A 15,734-nucleotide genomic window follows, 5' to 3' on the forward strand; every position below is an offset into this window, starting at 1 on the left:
CTGCCAAGGCAATCTTGTTCGCTTTATGAGAAACAGGATCGAGCATCTTCAGTCTCCCAGTGCTCCCACTCAGCCCACCCACACACATCTGAGCCACACAGCACACTGCACAAACTCAAGCTGCACATGCATTCTCGCACAGGAAAATACACAACCCCTACTTCAGTGTGCAGATCCCACTCAAGTCACTCATTCTCACGCTCAGGCTCACACACATGCATGCACGCACACACTTGTTGGCTGTGTCACCAGCTGTAGAAATGGGACGACCAACGTCTTTTGCTCGCTGTGGTTTTGTTTTTTTTTTTTGTTTTTTTTTTGCAAAGTGCAAAACGCTTCCTTCTCATGCTGACATTCCTCCTCCGCCACAATCTCACAAACTTCCTCTGAGGGTTTTATATGGACCTGTTCTTTTCTTTTCTCCTACTCAGTCCCGAGAGGTGCCACGGCCATGTTCTCCTGTCTCTTTAATGACTGTGGGAGAACAATCAATATCCTGCACACCTCCAAACATAGCACAACACCTACTGTGTGCTGTAGATTGAATTTTGAAAGTGAAGAGAAAGACAGCTTAAAAAAAAAAAAAAAAAACTGCCTGAAAATTGTGTTAGTCGGGATAATAATAGCTCATCATGTGAGTGAGTTTGTTGATCACATGGCAGCCTTACGCACCCTGCAGAATTACACCTCTGTCCCATCCCTCTAACAGCTCGGTAATAAAAACCTGGACTATTTTAGGAGTGGATGATAAGAGAGATCTGCTTGGTCGGTTCACTGTCCTCTCAGACAGCTTGTCAGTGAGAAAAGCTCCCTGGTCTCCTGGGTGATAATTAAACATGAATAAGTCAGGATAAACAGCAGGGGGCGCATTTACCTTCCCTCCTGTGGTTATGCCTCTGGCCTCACCATGGTAGGACTGACAGTCATTTATTATACTAAGTAGGTTATGCAACATAGAGGTATTACGTGGCTGTAAATTGGTATTCTTCATTGTCACAATTGCACAGAATACGCCAGACTATAAATCACAATCAGTCTCAAGGAGATAAATCAAAAAGGACACCAGAAGCTGAGGGTATCATGCGCTGTATATCAAGATGTCACATGTGTATGTGTGAGGATGACGTCAGTCGAGTTGTGGACTAAACGTGACAAAGGTTTCTGTCATAACACTTTCACCCAAACTGACTGAGACGCACAGGCTCCGTCTGTTCCCTTGGCTCTCTGTCCCTCCACTGACTGCCGAGTGTCCCCCTTGATTTAGAGAGTGTTAGAAGATGAGAGGGAGAGGGAGGTGCTGCTTTTAGAGAGGCCAGAGTTGCAGGGGAGAGGTTCAACTTTGATGGCGCTCTACACAGGAGTCCTGAGTCCTGGGAGAGTGGTGACCAGCAAGCAGCTGTTCCCACAGCCTCCCTAGAGAAGGAGGGTTTCTATCAACCAATCTTTTCCTCCTCTGCAAAAAAAGAAAAAAAAAAAAAGACTGCCTCTGTCGTCAAACACAAAGCTCAGACAAAAAGTCCCAACAAAAGAGTTGTGGGTGAGCTGATTTATACAGCAACTGACTCACCACTGTATCCAAATTGATGTCAACAATAGCGAACTAAAAAAAGACCACCGTAATATATGGGGACTCTTCTCTTGGTATCACATAACTTCATCTTAAGTTTCATACAGTGTCGTGGGGGTTAGCGCTCTCATCTCATCGGATAAAAGTTGTGACTTGACTCCCGCCTTCTCTGAGCTGAGCTTGCCGAGTTTGTTTTTGACTTGTGATCAACGGCTGAAATGACCAGGATGTATCCTGCCTTTGCCCATTGCGTGCTGGGATGCGCTCCAGCACTGCAGGGCCCTGAATTGGATGAAGCAGCATTGATAATTAAACAATTTTAAGACATGTGTCGGTATGTGCTGTTCAACATTGAACAATCCCATTTTAGATTTTTGACTTTTTTTGAACTCAAGCCTATGAAGGAAAAACTTAAGGTAGAGGTAAAGTGCCTTGTGCCACGTCAAGAAATATTTTTTTTTTTCTAATAAAAAATCATTTATCTACTGTGATATTTATAGTTTTCATCTTTGTTGTTGGCTCATTCCTGAGTCTGATTAAAAGTTACTGAAAAAGGTCATGACAATTTTTCACCATGCAATATGTTTGAAAGTCTTTTGTTGGTCTCTGCTGGTAGCCTAACATTAGCTGAGCTCTCAGCTCTGTGATTCAATCTTATAGACTGATTCACTTATTACTTTCAGCTGGAGTTTCATTAGTTTGATGAAACTCAATAGTGGCGCAAACTTGGTTTATTTCTTTGGGGGGGGGGGGGGGGGGGTTATTCATCAACAAAGTCTGGTATTTCAATTTGCATGTGCTCAATTGCACAAGTTCCTGTTGGTGGAGACAATATAAGCCATGCAAAACTCTCCATAACATCTGTTCTTGTAAGAAGGAGATTGTACAAATGACAACAAGTAAAAGCAGAAAATTAACAGCTGAGGCAAAGAACTAACATACAGAAGGCAGCAAACCAGTTCTTATAAAGGTAAACAGAAAGATCTAAAACACAAACAATTCTAAATATTAATGTGGGAAATGCATCTGATCATATTTTTGCCTATATTCAAAAGCATAAATTGATACAATCCATCTTAACTGCTTCATTGGGATAGACATGGCATTTGTATCTACCGTATAGTTCCCAATAGAAGAGCACGCCTCCTTTTTCAAAGATGTGGAGCGCACGAAAACAGAACAAACCTCACTACTTAATAAAATAAGATATTTTGCAGTGGGTGCAATAATACAGAGATAACACTCAATTACATTTTTTTTCCAGCTTTTTTATTCTTAACAGCGCTCTGTCTGCCCCCCTTCACTACATTCGTGAGGCCTTCCTTCTCTTCTTCCTTTCTGCTCCATCACCAACATTATGTGTCCACGTATTTACTATCTCCTACACACATATTGCAACCATCTGACTTCTATGGCTTTATACTGCTTAACCTAAGATGTCCCCGTGGTCTCTTCTAATTGCCTTTTTTTTTATCATATTTATACTTGTGTTTTTCTGCTACTTTATGGACGACATGTTACACTGCATTTATCTGAGGCCAATAATCTGACAGATGACAGAAGAGAAAAAAAATGTATAGATCAACAAGCCACACTTTTAAAGTTCATAAAAAGCTCCTTTGTTGACAGCCTGTCTTCAAGCTTTTCTCCCACCTGCCTCTGATTTCTCCATTAGTCCCATCAGATTTAACCTTGGTGCAGCTTCTGCACCACCTAGAGGTCGAAGTAGATAAAAAGCTTTTCTGTTTGCCGTCTTTATTTACTGCTCTTGATTATTATTATGCAGCTCTCAGACAGGTACAGTGGATTTTACTCCTGATGAAGTAGAAACGAGCAGCGACGGGATTCAAGGCTGCCTGTGTTTGTGTGCGGGTCATCGGCGGGCCGGTTGCCAAGTGACAAACTGTGAGTTTATTGCAAGGCTCCAATCCAAAGTGGAATTTGCACAATGTGACAAAGGAGGTCTAAAAAGGAGGAAAATATGCCCTTTTTTTCCCCCCTCAACTCAGACATTTCAAGAGGGCTCATTTTTAGATCACCAGTTTGATCTGAAGGATAATAATGAGGATTCAGTTTTGTAACTCAATCAAAATCTTTCTTGGGTTTATTGGATTGCAGTAAGGTTTTCAGTTTTTGCTTTTTTCACTGGAAGCCCTGAAATTACAGATGCATTAAGATAAATAACCGAATTTACAAAAAGACAAACAATCTTGTGTTTTAGCTCTTTTTGAAAGGATAATGTAGACTGGAAGAGGGGAGCTCATCTACACTATGCCTCTGTCTCACATGAACACACACACACACACACACACACACACACACACACACACACACACACACACACACACACACACACACACACACACACACAGAGTTGGCTGTTGTTGGCTGTGACCGGGGTGCTGTGAGGAGAGTGGGGCTCAGTGTGACCAGGCAGAGGCCAGTGTTGCAGGCAAGCAGGCGCTGGGGAGAGTGTTGAGCCGTAGATACGTGCCCAGGGTGGATAAACCATGCTCACTAAGTGGGAGAAAGACTCTGCCCAGGACACAAGATGAAGGTGGAGAGGAAGCCCTCCTCTTCAGACGATAGTTTCACAGACATTCCTACACTGCTGACGCTCTTTGGCCTCCTCCTCCTTCTCATCACAGGTAAGTCCAAACATTTGTTGTACAATCCTCGAAAAGAAAAACTTGTAAACTCATTAATAATCAAATAGAAGCTTGACCAGGCTCCAATTAGTTTGTTTTAAATAAATTAGTACAGTTCCAGGATGTTGTTTGAATTTGTTCTATTTTGTTTCATTCAGAACCAGATCAACACTGTCTTTTTTCGTAAAATCCAGGTTAACTTAGTCGACAATGTTTTTTTTCATCTTCTTTGTGTTCTTCACAATGAACTTGTTCATGGTTAGTTCTCAGCATTGGGGACCCTATTTTCTGCTTAAAGGAGCTTCGAGTGGCCATTGAAGGTGTGCATGAAGGAGACACAGGGGTTAAGTGTGATGATAAAAAAAAGGTTTTGTCGAGAGCAGTTGAATTGGACAGGGCCCTTTTCAGTGTGTGGGAAGCTTTTGGGGGAAAATAGTGATCAAAAGTCAGACTTAAGTTGTGTGGATCCGGTTAAAAGTTTGTGATTTGATTTTGTTGCACGGGCCGTGTTTGTGCAGCCAGGCAAGTTTTGGTAGAATCACTGGATCCTGTGTCTATCTCCAGCTTCACCAGTGACAAAGAATTTCTCTCTCTTACCCTCTCTCACTCTTTTCAGGGGAGGAAACTCGTCCCAACAATCATGCCCTTTGTCTTATTGCCTTGGCAACCCCTGTCAGGCGGACCAAATGGTTACCACGGCAATGAGGCGATGCCCTGCTAACTGCCTCGCTTGCAAATAATAGCGAACAGTGCAGAGTCCCTCTTTCTCCCTCTCTCCTCCCTCTTTCTCCCTCCTGGGTTGATCTCTCCATCACAGGGGCCAAACAGTAGGATGCCCCTCACAGGCCTGCAGCCAATGTTTAGACCTCCATGTGTCCAGCTACAGTTGAGTTATAAGAACCTCCGCTGGGAAATATAATAGCTTTGCTGTGTTTGGTTTCCCAGACAGGGCTTCTCTATAAAGGTTGAAATGTGGCTCATGCCATAATACCTTACCCCTGTGGGAGGTGGAGGATAACTGAAGAACACAAATCAAAATTAGCACATTGCTTGTTCACGCCAAGAGGTTATGAGGGATTCCTGCAGAGAGTTTCTGAGAAACAGATTAGTTGATCAAGACGTGACTTCACATCACAGGCTTGAGAGAAAGCCGAGGGTGTGCACACAAACACGAGATGCAGCCGTGCATTGTGTGTCACAACATGAGAATATGTCATGTTTGATTCCTGATATTGTTATACTGACGATGAGAGGACTGTTGGACAAGTTAAAAATTAGTCCGAGCACTTGAACACACTTAGAGTAACTGAGTACGAAAGTTATTTCAGTAGTTGAATGGGAAAGTCACTTGTGCATTAAAGTAACTGTCTCTCTTATTCAGGAAGTCTTAATAGTGTGCATGTAGTTGTGTTGCTGTGACACATTGGCCGAGCTGTCAGCACCGTGTGGGTCAGTCTGATGACACATTAAGTTCAGCTGTCAGTTGGTTGGTTGTCAGATTGTGGTGCACACGTGTTATTTTGTACTGTTTTGTAAACCAGCCACAATCAAAGCGCGTATTTTACACTGCTAAGCTCCTAACAAAGGGGACACAATTTCTTGCAAAGCAGCTCAACATGCTTGTATTGATGTACTGTATGAATGAAAGATGAGGAGAAGGAGTACCAAGACTGCTGAAATAAACCTCCAACATGAATGTAAGTCATTTTTTATTTAAGGTCTGTGAAAGGTTTAGGAGGACACTCTCAGTTCATGCTGAAGCTAATACCTACCTCAGAGAGCAGGATGGAAGGAGATCGCAGCTCTCTAATTGTTTTTAATCTATTGAAAAAAGAAGTGAGTAACAAGCTCACAGAAACTTCAACAATTACTTCCAAAAAATAGTGGCATTACAGCAACACTGGCATTCTTGTCATTTATCAAAGTATATATTTTGGAAATATTTCTTTTCATGTATTCAAAACCGGGTGAATTCAGTTCATTTTATATATATATATACTGTATATATATATATATACTGTATATATATATATATATATATATATATATATATATATATATATATATATATATATATATATATATATATATATATATATATATATATATATATATATATATATATATATATATAAAATGAACTGAATTCACCCGCAATATATATATATTGCACCATTTAGAAAATAGCCTTCTCATGGCACTTTTACAGCAAAAACAAATCAACAGTTCCACATGAGCAAACATAAGTGACAGTGGAGATGAAAAAGTTCTTTGTAAGAAATCTCAGTGGATCAGAGGTAGCGGCTTTCTGCTGCACTGGTTGAGGTTGTGGGTTAATAAGAAAATGCACTGGGAGTCATTCTCTAATACTGCTGACATACTAATGTCAAAATGCCAGATTTTGACATTTGATTTTGTTCATTTTGCCTCGTCCATGCATGGAGGTGTGTATTGTGCAAGTTAGGTCACACAGTAGCTCACGATGTTCTGACCGTAAGGAATAGCTTGCGGCTGAATTCAAGGTCTTCAGCCTCCCTCCAAGAAGTAGAAATCCACCTTTAACAATTAATTTTATGACATGTATAGTGATAATTATTTTTCGAAACTAAAAATAACCAGATTTAGCATCTTTATGTCTGCACAATGCATCAGATACAACCAGCTAAAGATGAATAACTAAACTTAAAAAGTGTCCGAAAGATATTAAATAGAAACAAATATGCCATAATTTACATTCATAGTTTAATATGTCAAAAATTCATTCTGAAGTATTACTTTTTCTTTTATTGAATATTAAAAATGGCAGCCTGTGCACATTTGCATCAAATGCAAGCCCTGAAAATTGTGCGAATAGTATTTCATGTCCTCTTGAACCCTGGCACTCTATGACAGGTGCATCAAAAAAATCTATCAGCGCAAATGGCATCTCGCACCCTGAAAGAGAATGCCGAATTAACACCATTTCAAGAAAATCTACAAAGTATGCTTCATCTATCCCTCCTTGATTCTACCTCATCCTGTTCAGGGACGTGAGCTGTCAGAACCAATTCCAGCTACAGGTGAAGCCAGGGTGGATCCTGGACAGGTCATCAGTCCATCACAGTGCAAACACAGAGAGACAGACAACCACACACTCACATTCACACCTACTGGCAATTGCAAAGTGAGTGGTTATCCTCAAATGGATGGTAAATTGTGGAAAGAAACTGGAGTACTCAAATAAATCCCTCGTGCAAATTACTCACAAGCCTCAAACCAAGGGCATTCTCACTGTGAGGCGTGAGCGCTAACCACCACAACACTGTGTGACCCCTGGGAATTATTTTGGGTGGATGGATTAAAGTAAAAATTCTGTAAATATATTAGTGAAAATGGCCCCTTTTACTTTTGATATCTCAAATGTAGTGAGAGGAAATTAGCCTCATGATTACGAATGTTTTAGTAAAAATGAAAGCATGTTATCAGTGCACTGCAATTACATAAAACGTACATAGTTATTTTCCTCCTTTGCTTTGCAGGACCATTGTGCCTCTTCTGTTCTGATGATTCATTCATGTTTGCATTGGCAGTAATAGCATTAATTAGGGTTGGAGTAATTAGCGGGCTTTTTCGCATCCGTTTGCATAAGTGTGTGAGCAGATGATCCCTCTGATGTCTTTTCAATGGCACAGTATCAAAGGCGGCAAAGTGGCTGCCTTTTATTCCCTCAAAGAAATGCTGTGCTTACGTGTGCTCGCCGCCGTTCGCTCGTCAGTTCCAGACCTCACCGCTGCCTCTTTGCCCTCTGTTACAGGTGAGGTGTCCGGGGTGAATGTGACCAGCCAAGCACAGCTGGTGAGAGGCACGGTGGGCAAAGAGGCCCTCTTGTCAGTCAGCTACTCCAGCAGCAGCTCTGACAAGCCCGTCATCAAGTGGCAGCTGAAGAGGGACAAGGTGAAACCTGTCACCGTCGTGCAGTCCATAGGAACCGACATCATCGGCAACCTGAGGCCAGAGTACCGCAACCGCATCCTCGTCTTTGAGAATGGGTCTCTCCTGCTACACAACCTGCAGCTGTCAGACGAGGGGGCCTACGAAGTGGAAATCTCCATCACGGATGACACTTTCACCGGGGAGCACTACATCGAGCTCACTGTGGATGGTAACCCGATTACCGTTTGTTTTTTGTTTTCCTTTCTCAAGAGCTGAGTTTTCCCATGCCTCAAACCATCTGAGCAATCCAAACAGCACACTGAAAAAGTAGTTTGAAGCTAAAAGAAAATCAATACCAGTTCAAAATACATCGTTTTGCCCAGGGACATGTTAATTTTAATACTGGAGTCTACTCTTTAGAGTACAGAGTGATTCACAGTGTTGGTGGTGTTTTATAAAAGGCACAAAGTGGGAATTCACTCATCAATCGCTCTTGAATAACTAGAGTTCAGTCACCCTGTTATGTATCTGAATGACATTCTCAAGCCTCCTCGTCTCATTGTCCTGTCTTCCTCCTCCTCAGTACCTGTGTCCAAGCCTTACATCCAGATGATGGCCTCTTCTGTTCTGGAGTACAGCGAGCACTTCAACATGCACTGTTCCCACGATAACGGCACAAAGCCCGTATACAGTTGGCTGAAGGGAGGCAAAGTGTTGACCAACGACACGCGTCTGCTGCTGTCACATGACCAAAAGGTGCTGACCATCGCGCGCGTTCTGATGTCGGACGATGACATTTACATGTGCACGGTGGAGAACCCCATCAGCAGCATGAAGACCATCCCTGTTAGGCTCACCGTCTACAGTAGGTGGCTTGTTACACCGGTACAATCTGTATTATCAGTCACACTGGGTTAACTCATGATGCTGGAGCTTGTTTATTTATCAGAAAATATACAACCTTGAAAGACTTTTCATTAAGTGAAAGAAGAGGCAAATTGACCTTGTGTCAATTTCAGTTCATTTGCTACAAGTGATGCATCATGAGAGTAGTCAGTCAAAGGTACAATGGAGATAGAACAAGGCCAAAGAAACCTTAATGAGGAATATTAAGGGTGGACAAAAACGTTTTGTTTCTTTTTTTTATCATCAAATAATATTCTATTTTGGTAAACACTATATTTATCATAAATACACACATATCTTAACTGACAGCAGATGACGGGATCTGGACACAATATAATTACCATATACTGATATGACGCTGATGTTATTTTGAAAAAACATCACAAAACCTGCAGTGGTCAAAGTACGAGCTACTTTTGATTCACTTTGACATGGTTCCAGAGACGGACCCACAATGCACAACTTTGAATGTGGTGTAACAGATTATCTATCTTTATTTATTTGGAGTCCACAAACAGGCAGGCAAGTTCAGTTCACCTGATAGTCAGCCCAACAATCAAAAATACTACGGAACTATCAAAGAACTGATCACAAGTGGCGAGCCCTAAAGACAAGTGTGAACAGGCGCCAAAGCGCTTTCACTCAAACCACTTCCCAAGGTAATTAGGGACACATCTGACCACATAGGCTTTGTAGTATGAACAATCAGGCATTGCAAATGCGCTCTAGGACAGTGGCGTCGCAGGAAAATATATCATATGTAAATGTCGTCAGTGCGCACCATGTTTTCGTTCAAGAAAATCTTTTCAACTTCCCGAAGAAACTATGAAAAATAATATCTACGTCTGTGCCTGGAGGTCTGCAGAGACACTGCGCCTTATAGCAGCCTGGGCAGAGGACGCCATCCAGGACAAACTGATGACTCATAACTGCCACAAAGGGCCATTTAGCGGAAGTGACCTCGGTAGTTATACAATCCAATTCCAAGTGGTGAGCCTAAAACGCATGATACGAACAACTGTAAACAGTCTACGTCAGGGATCGCCACATGTGATCTGATCACCCAAAATACATGATAATGGCCTGGATTGAGCGGATCCTTGATGTCCCACGCGCCCGTGGGGGACGGAGGGAAGCAATCAGCCCGTGATGAGCCTCAGGTGGCTTCCACCCACATATATTATTTGTGCACTAAGAAAATCTTCACTGCTCCTGCATGTGGAGTTAAGTCTCTATGAATAGGATGAGTTAAATAGATATAAATCATAATCTAAAGAATTGGTGTCTCTCAATTAACTGTAGATAAGCGTGATTGTCTATATTGTGTTTGGCCTCTGATGAAGTGATGGCTCGTCCTTGGTCTTTCCGGTATTTCATGCATCATCATCTGCGCTCAGTTGGAGTGTCCTGTACCTCTAACTTGTTTAAACAAGATATTGAGCCTGTATGGATGAGTAAATGTGATTGTATTGTGTAATGCTTGGTGGTTTCTTGGTCTGAATATTTCTTTTCAGCATTGCCAGCCATTCTGAAAATACATGTCTGATTATGAAAGCTAATATTTTTTGCTCATTGTTCGCAAGCAATTCATTTTCGGTTGCCATCAGAAGCAATTATCCTCTAATGCTGACCCATACAAAAGCATGGCGGGCCTCTCTAACAATGTTGTTTACAAGTGCGAACCCAGGCTGTGATTGTGACGGAGTTGGCTCATAGCGACAGTTACTGGGCGCCAGTAAAGAGTCACATGTCAGGCTGAGAGAGAGAGAGAGAGAGAGGGGGGGGGGGGGGGGGGGGGGGGAGGGAGGGAGGGAGGGAGAGAGTGAGAGAGAGAGAGAGAGCGAGGGAGAGAGAGAGATCCAATGAATGGACATTTATTTATGAGAAGAGAAAGAAGAAGGCAGGTGGAAAAGATGCTTTGCCTCAGTGGCCCTCAGTAATGCTGACTTCATTATTGCTGTACTGTGATGTGCTGCATGGAGGCACAGCTACAGGCACTGAAATGGCTCACTATTCCCTCTGCATTCACCGAGGCTTGGCACAAAGTCTCAGAGTGACTACACTAATGTGCTACTTCACTGCACCCCATTCCTGCCAGCACACACAAAGGCTGACAAGCAATTTAGAGGAAGTCAAATATTCAGCATGCTCCATGTCCTGGCTATGTTTCATTTTCTTAAACGTGCAACTTCAACTCATTCTACGAACTATATTTTCACTGGCAGGGAGGAAAATAGAAATAGGCTGGAAAAGGTTTTGGCTTTAACAGATCCAACTTTGAAGCTCTAGAAATATGAAGAAACTGCACACATCAGTGGTTCAGTGAAAACGCTTTTAACTCAAAACAGCCCTCTTTCTTTCCTCCTTTTTTTGTGTTTCTGTCTACCTCGCTGTATCACCCTGGTTTAGGACGCAGCTCGCTATACATCATCCTGTCCACCGGGGGCATATTCCTCCTCATCACCCTGGTGACTGTGTGTGCTTGTTGGAAACCATCCAAGTAAGACCTCCCTCTCTCTCTCTCTCTCTCTCTCTCTCTCTCTCTCTCTCTCTCTCTCTCTCTCTCTCTCTCTCTCTCTCTCTCTCGCTCTCTCTAACTTTCTTTGGCAAATGTACAATTATCTACATATGTTAAAAAATATATACACGGTGCATTGTTGCTTGTGTGTTTTATGCCCTTGTACAGAAAGAAACACCGACCAGTCCCCCAAAGAGCTCCTGTCTATGTGGAGCAAAGTGACAATGGCCATGATGGTGAGAAACCATCAACACTACATCTCTCATCACTTACATACTTGATTTGTTGTGCCGATTTCAGTGACAGGATTGAAATATGTCCGTCAAATAATAAATAATAATTCATATTTTGCAGTTGATGTTGTACCCAAACCAACCACCCTTGGTCGGAGGAGTCCCATGCCTCTTTATGTTCTCAATGAAGACGTGAGTTATTTTCCAGTCTTCTGTTTAGAGGTGTTATAACAAGGAACAGTAAATTTGATGCATGAATATTCTCATGCACTTTGACGTTTCGAGCTGAAAGCTCACATCAGTATGCAAACACAGTATCAAGGACAGCAGATGGAGGACGTTTGACAGGTATGACTATACCATCCGTCTTCTGTGACAACTTTATTCAACTTAGAGCCGCACAGCTGATTATGGGGTAAAATTCAGGGCACACCCTGGACCGGTCACTAGTCCATCTTGTGGTAAGCACAGAAAGACTGACAACCGTACACATTCACACGCCCATTCACCTCTAGAGGGAAGGAGTGTGAGTGCAGGAGAAAAAACCTCATATGCATAGGCTCAATATGCAAACTCCACAAAGAGAGTTCCCAAAATGGAATAGAAATAATGGTCTTTTCGCTCTGAAGCTGTACAAATCAGTACACCACTGTGCGGCCGTATGATTGTACAATATTACAGTTCAAGATACCACATTGGCCAATCTAATCTTATATTGTGGTCTAGACAACCCAAAATAATGTCCATATACGTGGACGCCAGGCCTTGGGAGGATAAGGATAAATGAATAGTGTGGAAATTAAATTGAAGGGATTCCAGATGGTGGGATTATCAAGATATGTGGGCTGTGGTATGTTTCTCTCTATATATGTGTATGGCAACATGCTATGTGTCGGCATAAATATGCTTGCAGAAGGCAAGGCAAGGTTGCTTATTTTGTACTGCACATTTTCTCTAAAAGGCAAGCTATGGGTAACAAAAGGATGAACTGAAATATTTACAATTTAAATAAATGAAGACGTAAGAGTCTTATCCAACTTGGACTCATAGGATGCTGGAGCTCATCCCATCTGATGGGTGAAAGGCGGGTCACAGGGAAAACACAGAGACAGACTGTCACATTAGTGCGAACAACTACAACATCCACAAGCATTTTTAAGTATTTATCCATACATTTCTGAAGGCAAGCAACCAGCAGAAATGTTGCTTTAAAGGAACTCAGAGTTAAAGTTTTCTTCAAGCATGTTCCAACGATTTGCTGCATAAAAACTAAAAGGAAGCAGTACCTGTGCTCCAGCAGTTGTTTTGTTCAAGTTCTGGCTTCTTCATTTGAAACCGACGATCAAACACCACAGCTGATGATGATTTTCACACATGCATCCTTGTCTTTATTTTTTCCAGGAAACTCTGGAGCGTTTGGAAGAATGTTCTGGCAGTGCTGTCGGCCAATCAGAATTGATTGTCCCAGCTACCTACGTTCCCGTCCTTCCTCCTACCTCCAACAGGACTGACCGGCCTATCTGGTCTGCCCCCCGCAGGTACCCCCGCAGCCCCTCACCACTGGCGCAGCCTCTTCCGCAGCCCCTCCCGGGCCCCCCCTTCCTACGCCCTATCCGCTCCCCTGCTCACTCCCCGGGCTCGTCCCCTCGCAGTTTTAGCCCGGTGAGGAAGGTGCGGCCTCCGGTAGGTATCCCAGCCAGCCACCTGCCTGTAGAGGTGGAGAGCCTCGATCCCAACGAGACTGAGACTCACTGTCCGTCACAGCACTGACGTCTGCGTGGATGTACGTTTTCATAGTTTTGTCGGTCTTCTGTTGCGTCCAACCAAGACAATAATGAGTGTGACGCCTTAGAGTAAAAGGTGAAATCACTTTCAGCTAACGTTATGTCTTCATATTCCACTATTTATCATCTATTTCTATACAGCTATGCACAGTATTCCCACAGTTTCCTCTCAAAAGGAGTCATATCATGTCCATCAGCAAGTATATGATATATATTATATATATGATATATACGATGATGAAACAGTAAAGAGTTCTGATATACGTATGTACTGGAGAGTTTTTCAAAGGGCCTGTATATAGTGTATGTAAGTTAATAGTTTTGAAGGGTTGACTGTTTGTGTTGTGCTGTTATCTTTTAAGTAATTAAACCACACACTGAGTTCTTACTCCACATTAGGCCACTGTATAACCTGAGGTAATAAAACAATTTTAATAGTTTATAGTTTGCTGTATGTTGTCCCAACTAACTCAACCATGACTCAAATATTCACTTTGTGCATCTTTTTATATTTCCCTTCAACAATTCCTCCGGCCGAATATAGTGAAAAAAATATTGTCACTAATTCTGGAGCAGCTGGGGCTCATTTGGTAGACTGTTCTATAATCGCAAGGTTGAGGGTTTGATTCCTATCTAATAATTCACATTTATCAATGTGTCTTCAAGCAAGATTGAACTCTAAATTGTTCCTAATGTAGCCTGTTGCATGGCAACAGTCACCCATGCTGCATGTGTGAATGGATGAATGTGATTAAAAATGTAAATGTGGAATTTCTGAAGTGGGGAAACTCATATGGTGCATATGAGTGAAATCCCTTTAGTTTCCATTTATACATTATGAATAACTGATGTAGTCAAGTAGTAATTTGGGCCATTTGCTCTTTCGTGTGTGTGTGTGTGTGTGTGTGTGTGTGTGTGTGTGTGTGTGTGTGTGTGTGTGTGTGTGTGTGTGTGTGTGTGTGTGTGTGTGTGTGTGTGTGTGTGTGTGTGTGTGTGTGTGTGTGGTCTTCTTCATGCCTTTTAAACACAACTGAGTACACTACAATTTCAATTAACATTCAACCTTTTCATCAGATTTTTTTTGTTGCCTAAATCCCTGCTTTATATTTACATTTGCACAATAATAGCATTATATATTTGAGTTTGGACTTGCAGCGCTATTTGCATTGGGGTGTAATGCCTATGTGATCCATTAGATGGCAGTCACACATAATTTCAAGACACCCACTCATAGTGATTAGGTTATAGTTGTTGTTTACACTTCTTTTTTCTTTTTTTTTGCACAGTTCTGTATCCATAGTTTAATTTGCACAGTAATACAAGTGTAAATCACCAGTTGTAAAATGTGCATTGTTATCTGTTGTGCTTCAGACCGCCATGTATTTCTGGCCCTTGTTTTGTCTAAAGAAGCCATCCACAAGTAGATGGTTGATGGTTACTTGACCTTGAAGAGCAATCAGATTCGAGCATTGCTTTTACCAAGTTATATCAAAAATATTGATTAACAACATTAAATAGATACTGAGCATGTGAGTTAATCAACTTCAAGAGGACCTGCTATTTCCATGACGTGGGTCAGTCAGTTCGTGTGGGAAGACGCGCAATCATGTAGCATCCACTTGATCTTCTATAAATACACATCGCAAAAAAAATTTACAACTGGATGAAGTTATCACCAGATCACCTGAGAGAACAACTTGTGAGAAAATATGGGAGGATTTAATGAGAAAAGATATATATTTAAGGACACAACATTTATAAAAGCAAACAAACAGAAAAAATAAATCCATCATGTCTTACCACAACTCACTGAATTGTGTGATGTCGATGTTCTCTCTGTGCATGTGTTTGTTTACTCAGGGGACGACCTCCCATAGTCCAGAAACATGCGATTGAAGCTGATTGGTGTCTGTAAATTACCCATCAGTGTGAGAGTGTGTGGGTGTGTTTCTCTGCTGTGCTTGACCTGTGACGTACCTGTCCGCAGTTCACCCTGCCTTCACCCAAAGTCACCTGCCTGTGATCCCGGGGTGCCGTAAATAGTAATGCATCATGATTAATAATTGATTTATAGTCTTCACACTGAGTACATTTCAGAATCTGTACTTTCTGAAATTTCTGAAGCATCTCTTTTCCCACACTGGACACATGGGTAAAGAATGTAAA

At 42.0% G+C, this 15,734-nt stretch overlaps 1 protein-coding gene across 1 annotated transcript; it reads left to right on the forward strand.

Annotated features, from left to right (window-relative positions):
* The first annotated feature begins 3,989 nt into the window (after nucleotides 1-3,989).
* On the forward strand, nucleotides 3,990-14,008 carry hepacama (hepatic and glial cell adhesion molecule a). The gene is made up of 7 exons (XM_080460178.1): nucleotides 3,990-4,215; nucleotides 8,009-8,356; nucleotides 8,711-8,992; nucleotides 11,443-11,533; nucleotides 11,720-11,787; nucleotides 11,906-11,976; nucleotides 13,186-14,008. Exons 1-7 carry the CDS (start codon nucleotides 4,119-4,121, stop codon nucleotides 13,552-13,554), a joined length of 1,326 nt encoding a protein of 441 aa, XP_080316304.1. The 5' UTR covers nucleotides 3,990-4,118; the 3' UTR covers nucleotides 13,555-14,008.
* Nucleotides 14,009-15,734: the final 1,726 nt, after the last annotated feature.

This window comes from Lipophrys pholis (assembly GCF_963383615.2).
Source record: "Lipophrys pholis genome assembly, chromosome: 3".
Lineage (NCBI taxonomy): Eukaryota > Metazoa > Chordata > Actinopteri > Blenniiformes > Blenniidae > Lipophrys > Lipophrys pholis.

Coding starts and splice junctions, on each gene's coding strand:
- hepacama (XM_080460178.1), top strand. CDS start 4,119: ATGAAGGTGGAGAGGAAGCCCTCCTCTTCAGACGATAGTTTCACAGAC. Junction 8,993..11,442: donor TGTTAGGCTCACCGTCTACA/GTAGGTGGCTTG, acceptor ACCCTGGTTTAG/GACGCAGCTCGCTATACATC. Junction 11,788..11,905: donor AAGTGACAATGGCCATGATG/GTGAGAAACCAT, acceptor CATATTTTGCAG/TTGATGTTGTACCCAAACCA.